Here is a 14,467-nt window from a genome sequence, read left to right as displayed (position 1 = left end):
ATCCAGCTGCTTCTGGATGATGGGGAACATTCTAAGACCAGCTAATTCCATGAACATGTGTCCATTCCCACACTTCATTTGCTGTGAAATGTGTTCCTTGATCAGAAGCAATGCTGTGTGGAATACCATGATGATGGATAAGGCACTCCATAGCCCATGGATGGCAGTTTAGGCAGAAGCATTGCGTGCAGGGTAAGCAAACCCATATCCAGAGTATATATCTATTGCAGTTAGAACAAATCACTTCCCCTTCCATGATAGGAGTGGTCCAGTGAAATCAACTTGCCACCATGTAGCTGGCTGGTCACCTTGGGAAATGGTGCCATATCAGGGACTGAGTGTGGGTTTCTGCTGCTGGCAGATTGGGCACTCAGCAGTGGCTGTAGCCAAGTGAGCCTTGGTGAAAGGAAGTCCATGTTGCTGAGCCCATGCATAACCTCCATTACTACCACCATGACCACTTTGTTCATGAGCCCATTGGGCAATGATGGGAGTTGCTGGGGAAAGAGGCTGACTGGTATCCACAGAACGGGTCATCTTATCCACTTGATTATTAAAATCTTCCTCTGCTGAAGTCACTCTCTGGTGTGCATTCACATGGGACACAAATATCTTCATGTTTTTAGCCCACTCAGAAAGGTCTATCCATATACTTCTTCCCCAGACCTCTTTGTCACCAATTTTCCAATTATGGTCTTTCCAAGTCCCTGACCATCCAGCCAAACCATTAGCAACAGCTCATATGTCAGTATACAAATGCACCTCTGGCCAGTTCTCCTTCCAAGCAAGATGAACAACCAGGTGCACTGCTCAAAGTTCTGCCCACTGGGGGGATTTCCTCTCACCACTGTCCTTCAAGGACACCCCAGAAAGGGGTTGTAATGCTGCAGCTGTCCACTTTTGGGTGGTACCTGCATATCTTGCTGAACCATCTGTAAACCAGGCCTGAACTTTTTCTTCGTCAGTCAATTCACTGTAAGGAACTCCCCAAGAGGCCATAGCTCTGGTCTGGGAAAGAGAAGGTAATGTGGCAGGAGTGGAGACCATGGGCATTTGGGCCACTTCTTCATGTAACTTACTTGTGCCTTGAGGACCTGCTCTGGCCCTATCTCATATATGCCATTTCCGTTTTACAGTAGAGTGCTGCTGTGCACGCCCAACTTTAGGCTTGGTGGGCCAGACAACACCTAGCTCACGATAGGCAACTCAGGTCTCATGGTAACTTGGTGGCCCATGGTTAAGCATTCAGTCTCTACTAAGGTGCAGTAGCAGGCCAAACGCTGTTTCTCAAAAGGAGAGTAGTTATCTGCAGCAGATGGTAAGGCTTTGCTCCAAAATCCTAAGGGTCTGCGTTGTGATTCTCCTATAGGGGCCTGCCAAAGGCTCCAGACAGCATCTCTATTTGCCACTGACACTTCCAGCACCATTGGATTTGCTGGATCATATGGCCCAAGTGGCAGAGCAGCTTGTACAGCAGCCTGGATCTGTTGCAGAGCCTCCTCTTGTTCAGGTCCCCACTCAAAATTAGCAGCTTTTCTGGTCACTTGATAAGTGGGCTGGAGTAGCATGCCCAAATGAGGAATATGTTTTCGCCAAAATCCAAAGAGACTAACTAGGCATTGTGCCTCTTTTTGGTCATAGGAGGGGCCAGATGCAGCAACTTATCCTTCACCTTAGAAGGGATATCTCGACATATCCCACACCACTGGACGAAGGCCCTTGTATTTTTGTTGGACTTATTTCCCATCCTCTGACATTAAATGCCTTACCAGTAAGTCTAGAGTAGTTGCTACTACTAGTTCACTAGGTCCAATTAACATGATATCATCAATATAATGGACCAGTATGATGTCTTGTGAGAGGGAGAACCGATCAAGTTCCCTGTGGACAAGATTGTGAAATAGGGCTGGAGAGTTGATATACCCCTGAGGTAGGACAGTGAAAGTATATTGCTGACCTTGCCAGCTGAAAGCAAAGTGTTTCTGGTGGTCCTTACTAATAGCTATTGAGAAAAAAACATTTGCCAGATCAATAGCTGCATACCAGGTACCAGGGGATGTATTGATTTGCTCAAGCAATGATACCACATCTGGAACAGCAATTGCAATTGGAGTTATCACCTGGTTGAGCTTACAGTAATCCACTGTCTTCCCCCAAGACCCATCTGTTTTCTTTTTTCTTTTTTTTTTTTTATTAATTAAAAAAAGAATTAACAAAACAATTAGAAATCATTCCAATCTACATGTACAATCAGTAATTCTTAATAACATCACATAGTTGCATATTCATCATTTCTTAGTACATTTGCATCAATTTAGAAAAAGAAATAAAAAGACAACAGAATAAGAATTAAAACAATAATAGAAAGAAAAAAAAACAAAAAAAACAAAAACAAAAAACCTATACCTCACATGCAGCTTCATTCAGTGTTTTAACATAATTGCATTACAATTGGGTAGTATTGTGCTGTCCATTTCTGAGTTTTTATATCCAGTCCCGTTGTACAGTCTGTATCCCTTCATCTCCAATTATCCCTTCTCTTTTTTTTTTTTTTAATTAACGGAAAAAAAGAAATTAACCCAACATTTAGAGATCATACCATTCTACACATGCAATCATTAATTCTTAACATCATCACATAGATGCATGATCATCATTTCTTAGTACATTTGCATTGGTTTAGAAGAACTAGCAACATAACCGAAAAAGATATAGAATGTTAATATAGAAAAAAAAATAAAAGTAATAATAGTAAAATCAAAACAAAACAAAACAAAACAAAACAAAAACCTATAGCTCAGATGCAGCTTCATTCAGTGTTTTAACATGATTACTTTACAATTAGGTATTATTGTGCTGTCCATTTTTGAGTTTTTGTATCTAGTCCTGTTGCACAGTCTGTATCCCTTCAGCTTCAATTACCCATTGTCTTACCCTGTTTCTAACTCCTGCTGGACTCTGTTACCAATGACATATTTCAAGTTTATTCTCGAATGTCCGTTCACATCAGTGGGACCATACAGTATTTGTCCTTTAGTTTTTGGCTGGATTCACTCAGCATAATATTCTCTAGGTCCATCCATGTTATTACATGGTTCATAAGTTTATCTTGTCGTAAAGCTGCATAATATTCCATCGTATGTATATACCACAGTTTGTTTAGCCACTCTTCTGTTGATGGAGATTTTGGCTGTTTCCATCTCTTTGCAATTGTAAATAATGCTGCTATAAACATTGGTGTGCAAATGTCCGTTTGTGTCTTTGACCTTAAGTCCTTTGAGTAGATACCTAGCAATGGTATTGCTGGGTCGTATGGCAATTCTATATTCAGCTTTTTGAGGAACCGCCAAACTGCCTTCCACAGTGGTTGCACCCTTTGACACTCCCACCAACAGTGGATAAGTGTGCCTCTTTCTCCGCATCCTCTCCAGCACTTGTCATTTTCTGTTTTGTTGATAATGGCCATTCTGGTGGGTGTGAGATGATATCTCATTGTGGTTTTGATTTGCATTTCTCTAATGGCCAGGGACATTGAGCATCTCTTCATGTGCCTCTTGGCCATCCGTATTTCCTCTTCTGAGAGGTGTCTGTTCAAGTCTTTTTCCCATTTTGTAATTGGGTTGGCTGTCTTTTTGTTGTTGAGATGAACAATCTCTTTATAAATTCTGGATACTAGACCTTTATCTGATATATCATTTCCAAATATTGTCTCCCATTGTGAAGGCTGTCTTTCTACTTTCTTGATGAAGTTCTTTGATGCACAAAAGTGTTTAATTTTGAGGAGTTCCCATTTATTTATTTCCTTCTTCAGTGCTCTTGCTTTAGGTTTAAGGTCCATAAAACCGCCTCCAGTTGTAAGATCCATAAGATATCTCCCAACATTTTCCTCTAACTGTTTTATAGTCTTAGACCTAATGTTTAGATCTTTGATCCATTTTGAGTTAACTTTTGTATAGGGTGTGAGAGATGGGTCTTCTTTCATTCTTTTGCATATGGATATCCAGTTCTCTAGGCACCATTTATTGAAGAGACTGCTCTGTCCCAGGTGAGTTGGATTGACTGCCTTATCAAAGATCAAATGTCCATAGATGAGAGGGTCTATATCTGAGCACTCTATTCAATTCCGTTGGTCGATATATCTATCTTTATGCCAATACCATGCTGTTTTGACCACTGTGGCTTCATAATATGCCTTAAAGTCAGGCAGCGCGAGACCTCCAGCTTCGTTTTTTTTCCTCAAGATGTTTTTAGCAATTCGGGGCACCCTGCCCTTCCAGATAAATTTGCTTATTGGTTTTTCTATTTCTGAAAAATAAGTTGTTGGGATTTTGATTGGTATTGCATTGAATCTGTAAATCAATTTAGGTAGGATTGACATCTTAACTATATTTAGTCTCCCAATCCATGAACACGGTATGCCCTTCCATCTGTTTAGGTCTTCTGTGATTTCTTTTAACAGTTTTTTGTAGTTTTCTTTATATAGGTTTTTTGTCTCTTTAGTTAAATTTATTCCTAGGTATTTCATTCTTTTAGTTGCAATTGTAAACAGGATTCGTTTCTTGATTTCCCCCTCAGCTTGTTCATTACTAGTGTATAGAAATGCTACAGATTTTTGAATGTTGATCTTGTAACCTGCTACTTTGCTGTACTCATTTATTAGCTGTAGTAGTTTTGTTGTGGATTTTTCTGGGTTTTCAACGTATAGTATCATATTGTCTGCAAACAGTGATAGTTTTACTTCTTCCTGTCCAATTTTGATGCCTTGTATTTCTTTTTCTTGTCTAATTGCTCTGACTAGAACCTCCAACACAATGTTGAATAATAGTGGCGATAGTGGACATCCTTGTCTTGTTCCTGATCTTAGAGGGAAAGTTTTCAATTTTTCCCCATTGAGGATGATATTAGCTGTGGGTTTTTCATATATTCCTTCTATCATTTTAAGGAAGTTCCCTTGTATTCCTATCTTTTGAAGTGTTTTCAATAGGAAAGGATGTTGAATCTTGTCAAATGCCTTCTCTGCATCAATTGAGATGATCATGTGATTTTTCTGCTTTGATTTGTTGATATGGTGTATTACATTAATTGATTTTCTTATGTTGAACCATCCTTGCATACCTGGGATGAATCCTACTTGGTCATGATGTATAATTCTTTTAATGTGTTGTTGGATACGATTTGCTAGAATTTTATTGAGGATTTTTGCATCTGTATTCATTAGAGAGATTGGTCTTTAGTTTTCTTTTTTTGTAATATCTTTGCCTGGTTTTGGTATGAGGGTGATGTTGGCTTCATAGAATGAATTAGGTAGTTTTCCCTCCACTTCGATTTTTTTAAAGAGTTTGAAGAGAATTGGTACTAATTCTTTCTGGAACGTTTGGTAGAATTCACATGTGAAGCCATCTGGTCCTGGACTTTTCTTTTTAGGAAGCTTTTGAATGACTAATTCAATTTCTTTACTTGTGATTGGTTTGTTGAGGTCATCTATGTCTTCTTGAGTCAAAGTTGGTTGTTCATGTCTTTCCAGGAACACGTCCATTTCCTCTAAATTGTTGTATTTATTAGCGTAAAGTTGTTCATAGTATCCTGTTATTACCTCCTTTATTTCTGTGAGGTCAGTAGTTATGTCTCCTCTTCCATTTCTGATCTTATTTATTTGCATCCTCTCTCTTCTTCTTTTTGTCAATCTTGCTAAGGGCCCATCAATCTTATTGATTTTCTCATAGAACCAACTTCTGGCCTTATTGATTTTCTCTATTGTTTTCATGTTTTCAATTTCATTTATTTGTGCTCTAATCTTTGTTATTTCTTTCCTTTTGCTTGCTTTGGGGTTAGCTTGCTGTTCTTTCTCCAGTTCTTCCAAATGGATAGTTAATTCCTGAATTTTTGCCTTTTCTTCTTTTCTGATATAGGCATTTAGAGCAATAAATTTCCCTCTTAGCACTGCCTTTGCTGCGTCCCATAAGTTTTGATATGTTGTGTTTTCATTTTCATTCGCCTCGAGGTATTTGCTAATTTCTCTTGCAATTTCTTCTTTGACCCAGTCGTTGTTTAGGAGTGTGTTGTTGAGCCTCCACGTATTTGTGAATTTTCTGACACTCTGCCTATTATTGATTTCCAACATCATTCCTTTATGGTCCGAGAAAGTGTTGTGTAAGATTTCAATCTTTTTAAATTTGTTAAGACTTGCTTTGTGACCCAGCATATGGTCTATCTTTGAGAATGATCCATGAGCACTTGAGAAAAAGGTGTATCCTGCTGTTGTGGGATGTAATGTCCTATAAATGTCTATTAAGTCTAGTTCATTTATAGTAATATTCAGATTCTCTATTTCTTTGTTGATCCTCTGTCTAGATGTTCTGTCCCTTGATGAGAGTGGTGAGTTGAAGTCTCCAACTATTATGGTATATGAGTCTATTTCCCTTTTCAGTGTTTGCAGTATATTCCTCACGTATTTTGGGGTATTCTGATTCGGTGCGTAAATATTTATGATTGTTATGTCTTCTTGTTTAATTGTTCCTTTTATTAGTATATAGTGTCCTTCTTTGTCTCTTTTAACTGTTTTACATTTGAAGTCTAATTTGTTGGATATTAGTATAGCCACTCCTGCTCTTTTCTGGTTGTTATTTGCATGAAATATCTTTTCCCAACCTTTCACTTTCAACCTATGTTTATCTTTGGGTCTAAGATGTGTTTCCTGTAGACAGCATATAGAAGGATCCTGTTTTTTAATCCATTCTGCCAATCTATGTCTTTTTTTTTTTTTTTTTTTTTTTTTTTTTTTTTTTTTTAAGAGAGAGGGAGGAAGGGAAGGAAAGACAGAGAGAAGGAAGGAAGGATGGAAGGAAGGAAGGGAGGAAGAAAGGGAAACATCTTTAAACATTTTCTTGTTTTATTATATTTTGTTTTTTGTTTGTTTGTTTCTTACATGGGATGGGGCCGGGAATCGAACCGGGGTCCTCCGGCATAGCAGGCAAGCACTCTTGCCCGCTGAGCCACCGCGGCCCGCCCCCAATCTATGTCTTTTGATTGGGGAATTCAGTCCATTGACATTTAGTGTTATTACTGTTTGGATAATATTTTCCTCTAACATTTTGCCTTTTGTATTATATATATCATATCTGATTTTCCTTCTTTCTACACTCTTTTCCATATCTCTCTCTTCTGTCTTTTTGTATCTGACTCTAGTGCTCCCTTTAGTATTTCTTGCAGAGCTGGTCTCTTGGTCACAAATTCTTTCAGTGACTTTTTGTCTGAGAATGTTTTAATTTCTCCCTCATTTTTGAAGGATAATTTTGCTGGATACAGGAGTCTTGGTTGGCAGTTTTTCTCTTTTAGTATTTTAAATATATCATCCCACTGTCTTCTAGCTTCCATGGTTTCTGCTGAGAAATCTACACAAAGTCTTATTGGGTTTCCCTTGTATGTAATGGATTGTTTTTCTCTTGCTGCTTTCAAGATCTTCTCTTTCTCTTTGACCTCTGACATTCTAACTAGTAAGTGTCTTGGAGAACGCCTATTTGGGTCTAATCTCTTTGGGGTGCGCTGCACTTCTTGGATCTGTAATTTTAGGTCTTTCATAAGAGTTGGGAAATTTTCAGTGATAATTTCTTCCATTAGTTTTTCTCCTCCTTTTCCCTTCTCTTCTCCTTCTGGGACACCCACAACACGTATATTTGTGCGGTTCATATTGTCCTTGAGTTCCCTGATACCCTGTTCAAATTTTTCCATTCTTTTCCCTATAGTTTCTGTTTCTTTTTGGAATTCAGATGTTCCATCCTCCAAATCACTAATTCTATCTTCTGTCTCTTTAAATCTATCATTGTAGCTATCCATTATTTTTTCTATGTTTGCTACTTTATCCTTCACTTCCATAAGTTCTGCGATTTGTTTTTTCAGTTTTTCTATTTCTTCTTTATGTTCAGCCCATGTCCTCTTCATGTCCTCCCTCAATTTATCGATTTCATTTTTGAAGAGGTTTTCCATTTCTGTTCGTATATTCAGCATTAGTTGTCTCAGCTCTTGTGTCTCATTTGAGCTATTGGTTTGTTCCTTTGACTGAGCCATATTCTCAATGTTTTGAGCGTGGACAGTTATCTTCTGCTGCTGGCATCTGAGCATTTATTCAGATTTCTCTTGGTGTTGGACCCAGCAAGGTTGTAATATTTTTCTGTGAAATCTCTGGGTTCTGTTTTTCTTATCCTGCCCAGTAGGTGGCGCTCGTGGCACACGTTTGTCTGCGGGTCCCACCAGTAAAAGGTGCTGTGGGACCTTAAACTTTGGAAAACTCTCGCCGTCCTGGGGGTTCGCTAGCCGAAGCGGCTTGAGCCGGCCCGGGGTCCGAACGCAGGGAGGGTTGCTGGTCGCCGCAGCCAGGGAAAGAGCCCGTCCGAATTTCCTAGTCGGCCCTGGGCAACACGCGTGGCGGGAGGGCGCCAGCGGCAGCGGCCCGCCCGAGAGAGTGCACGTTCCCCGGGAGTCACGGGGTCACCGTTCTCCGCGGCCTGGGGGTTTCCGATCCAATTCTCTCAGTTGGTCCGGGGGCTGCGCGTGGTGTGGGCGCCAGTCGCCTTGGTTTCAGGGGACCACCTCCCCAATTCTCCCAGCCGGCCCGGGAAGGGGGAAGGGAGTAACTCCGGCCGCTTGCCACCCCGCCCGGTAAGGCCCGCGCGCCTCGGCGATCTCACCCGAGCTGCTTCTCTCAGCCAGCCAGCCGTTCCAGGATGGGGTACGCTGTCTTTTTTATCTCTGTTGTGGCTTTGGGCGCTTTCTGTATCGTTTCTACTCCCCTAGTAGGTGTCCTGGAGAAGAAACTAAGATCCGCGCGTCTTACTAAGCCGCCATCTTCCAGGAAGTCCCATCTGTTTTCTGCATAGGCCAAATAGGAGAGTTGAATGGGGATGTGGTGGGAATCACCACCCCTGCATCCTTCAAGTCCTTAAGAGTGGCAGTAATCTCTGCAATCCCTCCAGGAATCCAGTATTGCTTCTGATTTACTATTTTGCTAGGTAGGGGCAGTTCTAGTGGCTTCCACTTGGCCTTTCCCTCCATAATTGCCCTCACTGCAGAAGTTAGAGAGCCAATGTGGGGATTCTGCCACTTGCTTAGTATGTCTATACCAATTATACATTCTGAAACTGGGAAAGTAACTACAGAATGGGTTATTCAGAAATAACTACTGAACCCATTGTGAGATGGACCTGAGCTAAAACTCCATTGATCACCTGGCCTCCATAAGCCCTCACTCTGACTGGTGGCCCACAGTGATGTTTTGAGTCCCCTGGAATTAATGTCACTTCTGAATCAGTGTCTATATCTGATCATTTCCTTTTCCCCGATGCACAGTTACCCTGGTAAACGGCTGTCGGTCTCCTTGGGGAAGGTTTGGAGGAAGATTAACAGTATAAATTTGTGGCAGTGTAACAGGGTTCTCCCCCAAAGGAACCTGGCCTCCCCTTCATTCAAGGGGCTCTGGGTCTATAAACTGTCTCAGGTCTGGAAATCGATTAAGGGGCCGTGACTCTGTGTTTTGTAATTCAGATTAGACTTCTGTACACTTGACCTAGAACTCTTTTGTTTATACAGCTCAAGCAAGAATTTAGTAGACTGCCCTTCTATTGTATTTCTAGGTTCCCCAGGATTTACTAGCCAAGGCCACAAATCTCTGGGAGTCATATAATTTTGACTCCTGCTTTGAGTTTGCTGTCTATTATAATAGCCAGGTCTACCCTGTCTTCGGCGATTAAGTGCTGCCACCTGGCTTCTCCCAACTCAGGATCCTGTCATCCCCATTGTGTTTAAGGATTCCAGCTCAGTGAGAGCAGTTCCTATAGTAATATCTGACCTACAACGAAGTGCAACTACAGAGCTCTTAAGGGATGATGGCGCTAGTCTCTCAAATTTATTTCTCATTGTTCTGGTAAAAGGTGCATCCTCTGGACATTCCTGGGGTGTAAGAGCAGGCTTTACATGATAAATCCACTCGAACATTTCAATCTCTCTAAGCCTCTGGATCCCCTCATCTGCGTTATACCAGGGCAGTTCTGGCATTTCAACCTCAGGTAATGTCAGCCACCTTTTGATCCATGTTTTAAGCAGCCATCCAAACAAACTGTTAATACCTTTTCTAACCCCTCGAGCTATAATATTGAATGCAGAATCTCTGCTTAGTGGGCCCATATCAATAAATTTAGCCTGATCCTGCCTTATATTCCTCCCACCATTATCCCACACCCTTAAAATCCATTGCCACTTATCTTCCCCTGATTTCTGTCTATATAAATTAGAAAACTCACACAGTTCTTTTGTAGTATAACGTACCTCCTCATGTGTGATACTTTGTATGTCACCTTTGGGGCCTGTTGGGACTTTAGTCTAGTTATAAGTCTGGAAGAAATGAGGGGTAGTGGGAGTGGGTCATGAAAAGATTTAGAAATATCTTCCAAGCCATTTGCTTCAGGGCCTTCATTTGCAGTTTCATCTGGTGAAACAGGATTAATCACTCTAGGGCTAATCCCTTCAGGAGGTGGTTGGGTGGCCAACTGCTCAAGGCAGGGTGGGGGTGGGGGTGGGATGGCTATGTCCTCAGGGCAGACTATTACAAGGTTATCTAGAGAAGACTCAGTATGTCCTAGGGGTTCAGCCTCTCCTCTGACTTTATTATCAATCCTTATGTCACCATCCCATTTTTCAGGGTCCCACTCCTTTCCATTCAATGCCCTCACTTTAACGGCAGACACCATGCAACATTGAGATTTCAGTTTATGTTGTAAAGTTGCTACTCTAGCAATAAGATTCTGAGTCTGATTTTCAGAGATCTCAAGTTTGTGGCTACAGGAAATAAGATTTCCCTTCAGAATACTCATAGAAACTTCTACATCTGTCAGACAGCACTTTAAGCTTCTCATTTGAAGCCTTAAGCCCATCCCTTTTACTCCTTAATGTAGCCAGTGTATCTAACAACAACCAGCCAACATCTCTATACCTCTTATTTCCACAAAACTCTGTAAAGGTGTCAATTACATTATCCCCCAGAGCCTGGCTTCATACAAGCGAAGCATTAGGAGAATCGAATGGTCATATTTTGACTGTCTCTTTGGCCAACTCACTCCATGGATTGGGAGTGTCATTCTGATTATGGGAATCAGAGTCCTTAGTGCCTTTGAGTCCAGTCAGAGTAGAAAACCTTTCATAAAAACCCATTTTTAAGATTCTGTTTCTTAAGAACCACTCCTGGTACCAAGATGTATTAGTTAGGGTTCTCTAGAGAAACAGAATCACCAGGGAACACTTGTAAATATAAAAATTTATGAAGTGTCTCACGTGACTGCAGGAACACAGAGTCCAAAATCTGCAGGGTAGGCTGTGAAGCCGATGATTCCAATGGAGGGTCTGGATGAACTTTGCAAGAGAGGCTCGCCAGCCGAAGCAGGAAGGAAGAGGCTGTCTCTTCTGAATCCTTCTTAAAAGGCTTCCAGTGATTAGATTAAGCATCACTTATTGCAGATGACATGTCCCTTGGCTGATTACAAATGGAATCAGCTGTGGATGCAGCTGACGTGATCATGATTTAATTCTATGAAATGTCCTCATCACAACAGACAGGCCAGCACTTGCCCAAGCAGACAAACAGGTACCACGACTTGGCCAAAGTGACACATGAACCTGACCATGACAGATATAATGCAAAAAAAAAATTTCTTCCTTAAGCAACTTTATTTTTAAATAAATTTAAATTTAAATGAATTGTTTGCTTTCTTAGGATACATCTGTTTCCAGTTAAAAATGAAGTATTTCACAGAAGGAAAGATAGACGATAAAGAATGAAATGGTATAATCTAGGAATACCTAGAGTGTATAATGATAGTGACTAAATGTACAAATTTAAAAATGTTTTTGCTTGAGGAAGAACAAAGGAATGTCAATACTGCAGGGTGTTGAAAATAGATGGTAATTAATATTTTAAAACTTTAACATATATGTGAGAGTAAAGCAAAAAATGTTTATTTGGTACAAAATTTATATTTTGACTATTCCATATCCTTATACAACTTATGTATAGAGCTTAACTGAACACCATAGTACTTGGAACTTTGAGTAGGGCATGAGATTTTGTAGGTTTGTTCAGAGTGATGCCTGATAAATCCCATAGTTATTTGAATAGTGAATAAAAAAGTATTTGCAAAGTCCCCTTGGGGGAATGGTGAGAAAGGGGGAAAATTCAACTTCCCCAAGTGGAGAATTGCTGATGTTTTCACAAGCAGTGGGGACAACCAAAGCACAAGGCTGAGCCCCCAATCTTGGGATCTGTTCATATGAAACTTAACTCCTCAAAATTTAGGCTAAGCCTACTTAAAATTAGGCCTAAGAGTCACCCCCAAGAGAACCTCTTCTGTTGCTCAGATGTGGCCTCTTTCTCTCAGCCAACATGACAAGCAAACTCACTGCCCTCCCCTCTCTATGTGGGACATGACTCCCAGGGATGTGGACCTTCCTGACAACATAGGACAGAAATCTTAGAGTGAGCTGGCACTGAGCATCAAGGGATTGAGAAAATCTTCTCTACCAAAAGGTGGAAGAGCTGAATGAGACAAAATAAAATGTAAATGGCTCAGAGATTCCAAACAGAGTCGAGAGGTTACCCTGGAAGTTCTTGTGCACTAAATAGATAACGCCTTTTTAGTTAAGGTGTAATGGAGAGGCTGGAGGTAAGTGTCTGAAAATGTAGATTTGAGTTCCAGTAGCCATGTTTCTTGAAGATGATTGTATAATGATATAGCTTTTGCAGTGTGACTGTGTGATCGTGAAAACCTTGTGTTTGGTGCTCCTTTTATCCACCTTATCAAGAGACGAGTAAAACATATGGATGAAAAATAAATAAATAATAGGGGGAACAAATGTTAACATAAATTTAGTAGATGAAGATGCTAGTGATCAATGAAAAGGAGGGGTAAGGGGTCTGGTATGTATGAATTTTTTTCTGTTTTCTTTTTATTTCTTTTTCTGAATTTATGCAAATGTTCTAAGAAATGATGATGATGAATATACAACTAGGTGATGAAGAAAAAGAAAAGAAAGAATGTTCATATTGTATGCTGATTTAAAAAAAATCCTGGAGGATAGAAACTTTTTTTTTTAGCTGGGCAGGCACTGGGAATTGAACCCAGGTTTCTGGCATGGCAGGTAAGAACTCTGCCTGCTGAGCCACTGTGGCCTGCCCCAGAAACCATTTTTTATCCAAATTTTAATCCCCACTTTCACTACTTAGCAAATCGTATTACTCAAAGTAGGTGCTTGTTACATTTTTACTGATTTGATTTTAATCTTAGATCTTAAAATATGATACAAGATCACATAGTGAATTGGTACTTTTTCTAGGCAAATGTGTAAATGGTAATTTTGTTTACAGATGATTGAATAAATACTGAGAGATAGAGATGTACACAGTTGAACAACTTTACCATAAAAAGAATTTGGTGTTTCTGTGGTGTATTTAGTCAGAGTTGTCTAAAGAAACAGAATAGACAGAGATATAGGTGGATTGATAGATTTAGATAGATATAAAAATGTTAAGAGATTTGTTTTTAAGAATTGGCTCATAACAACCATGGGAACTTTTAGGTCTGAATTCTGAAGGGCAGGCACAGGCTCTTGATGATCTCCCTTGTTGATTGTAAATGCAGTTAGGTGTAGATGCAGTCAACTGAATGTAGATGCTAATCCATCTAAGAATAACCCTCACAGTAACAATTAGGCCAGTGCTTGCTTGAACAACATTTGGACCCCATAACCTAGCTAAGTTGACAAATGCAATTAACCATCACATGTATTTATTCACAAACTAGAATTTGCCAAGTTGATACTGTTATAATTTGATTCCCAATTATGTGAGTAATCTTATCTTCTCATCTGGGAGAAATGACCATTCATTATGATAGTTATAAAATTATAATATAACCAGTCACTCTTAATTTTACCTATATTCCAAAGATAAAATACGTTTATTTTGGAATTATTTTCTGAAACTAACATTGACAATGATGATGAATTATATTGCACAAAAGAATATTATATGAAAAAATCAAGGCAGTTGCATAAATTAACTTTTACTGTAGTTTTCTAGTACAAATAATTTTCAATGTGTTTTAATTTATAATTAATATCTAGAAAAGTATTTTTTATTTTAATTGTGCTTTTTCTTTTTCTTTATAAGGAATTAAAGATTTCATTTTGCTGTGTGGCCGGATTTTCTTACTGCTTGCTCTTCTTACTTTAATCATTTCTGTGACTACTTCATGGCTTAATTCATTTAAATCTTCCCAAGTTTATCTGAAAGGTAAGTTTATTATTTATGCTACTGCCTTATACTTTTCTACCCAAATTCTTTTTTTTTGTTGTTTATTATAGAACTTTGCACAGTAAGAATCATTTTAATTAATAATTTGTGATGTGTAATTTCAATGTAGGATCA

At 39.5% G+C, this 14,467-nt stretch overlaps 1 protein-coding gene across 5 annotated transcripts in view; it reads left to right on the top strand.

Annotated features, from left to right (window-relative positions):
• UBXN8 (UBX domain protein 8) overlaps positions 1–14,467 on the top strand; it is a 62,350-nt gene that overhangs the window by 12,605 nt on the left and 35,278 nt on the right. For 4 of the 5 annotated variants that reach the window (XM_077144518.1, XM_077144517.1, XM_077144515.1 and 1 more), the window contains exon 2: positions 14,210–14,332. The exons of the other annotated variant lie outside the window; for it this stretch is intronic. In XM_077144518.1, the coding sequence (XP_077000633.1) occupies positions 14,210–14,332 (123 nt within the window). The remainder of the gene's footprint in view (positions 1–14,209; positions 14,333–14,467) is intronic. 5 annotated transcript variants of the gene reach the window in all.

The sequence above is a fragment of the Tamandua tetradactyla genome, chromosome 26 (genome assembly GCF_023851605.1).
Source record: "Tamandua tetradactyla isolate mTamTet1 chromosome 26, mTamTet1.pri, whole genome shotgun sequence".
Classification (NCBI taxonomy): domain Eukaryota; kingdom Metazoa; phylum Chordata; class Mammalia; order Pilosa; family Myrmecophagidae; genus Tamandua; species Tamandua tetradactyla.
This window is presented reverse-complemented; position numbering and strand designations above follow the sequence as displayed.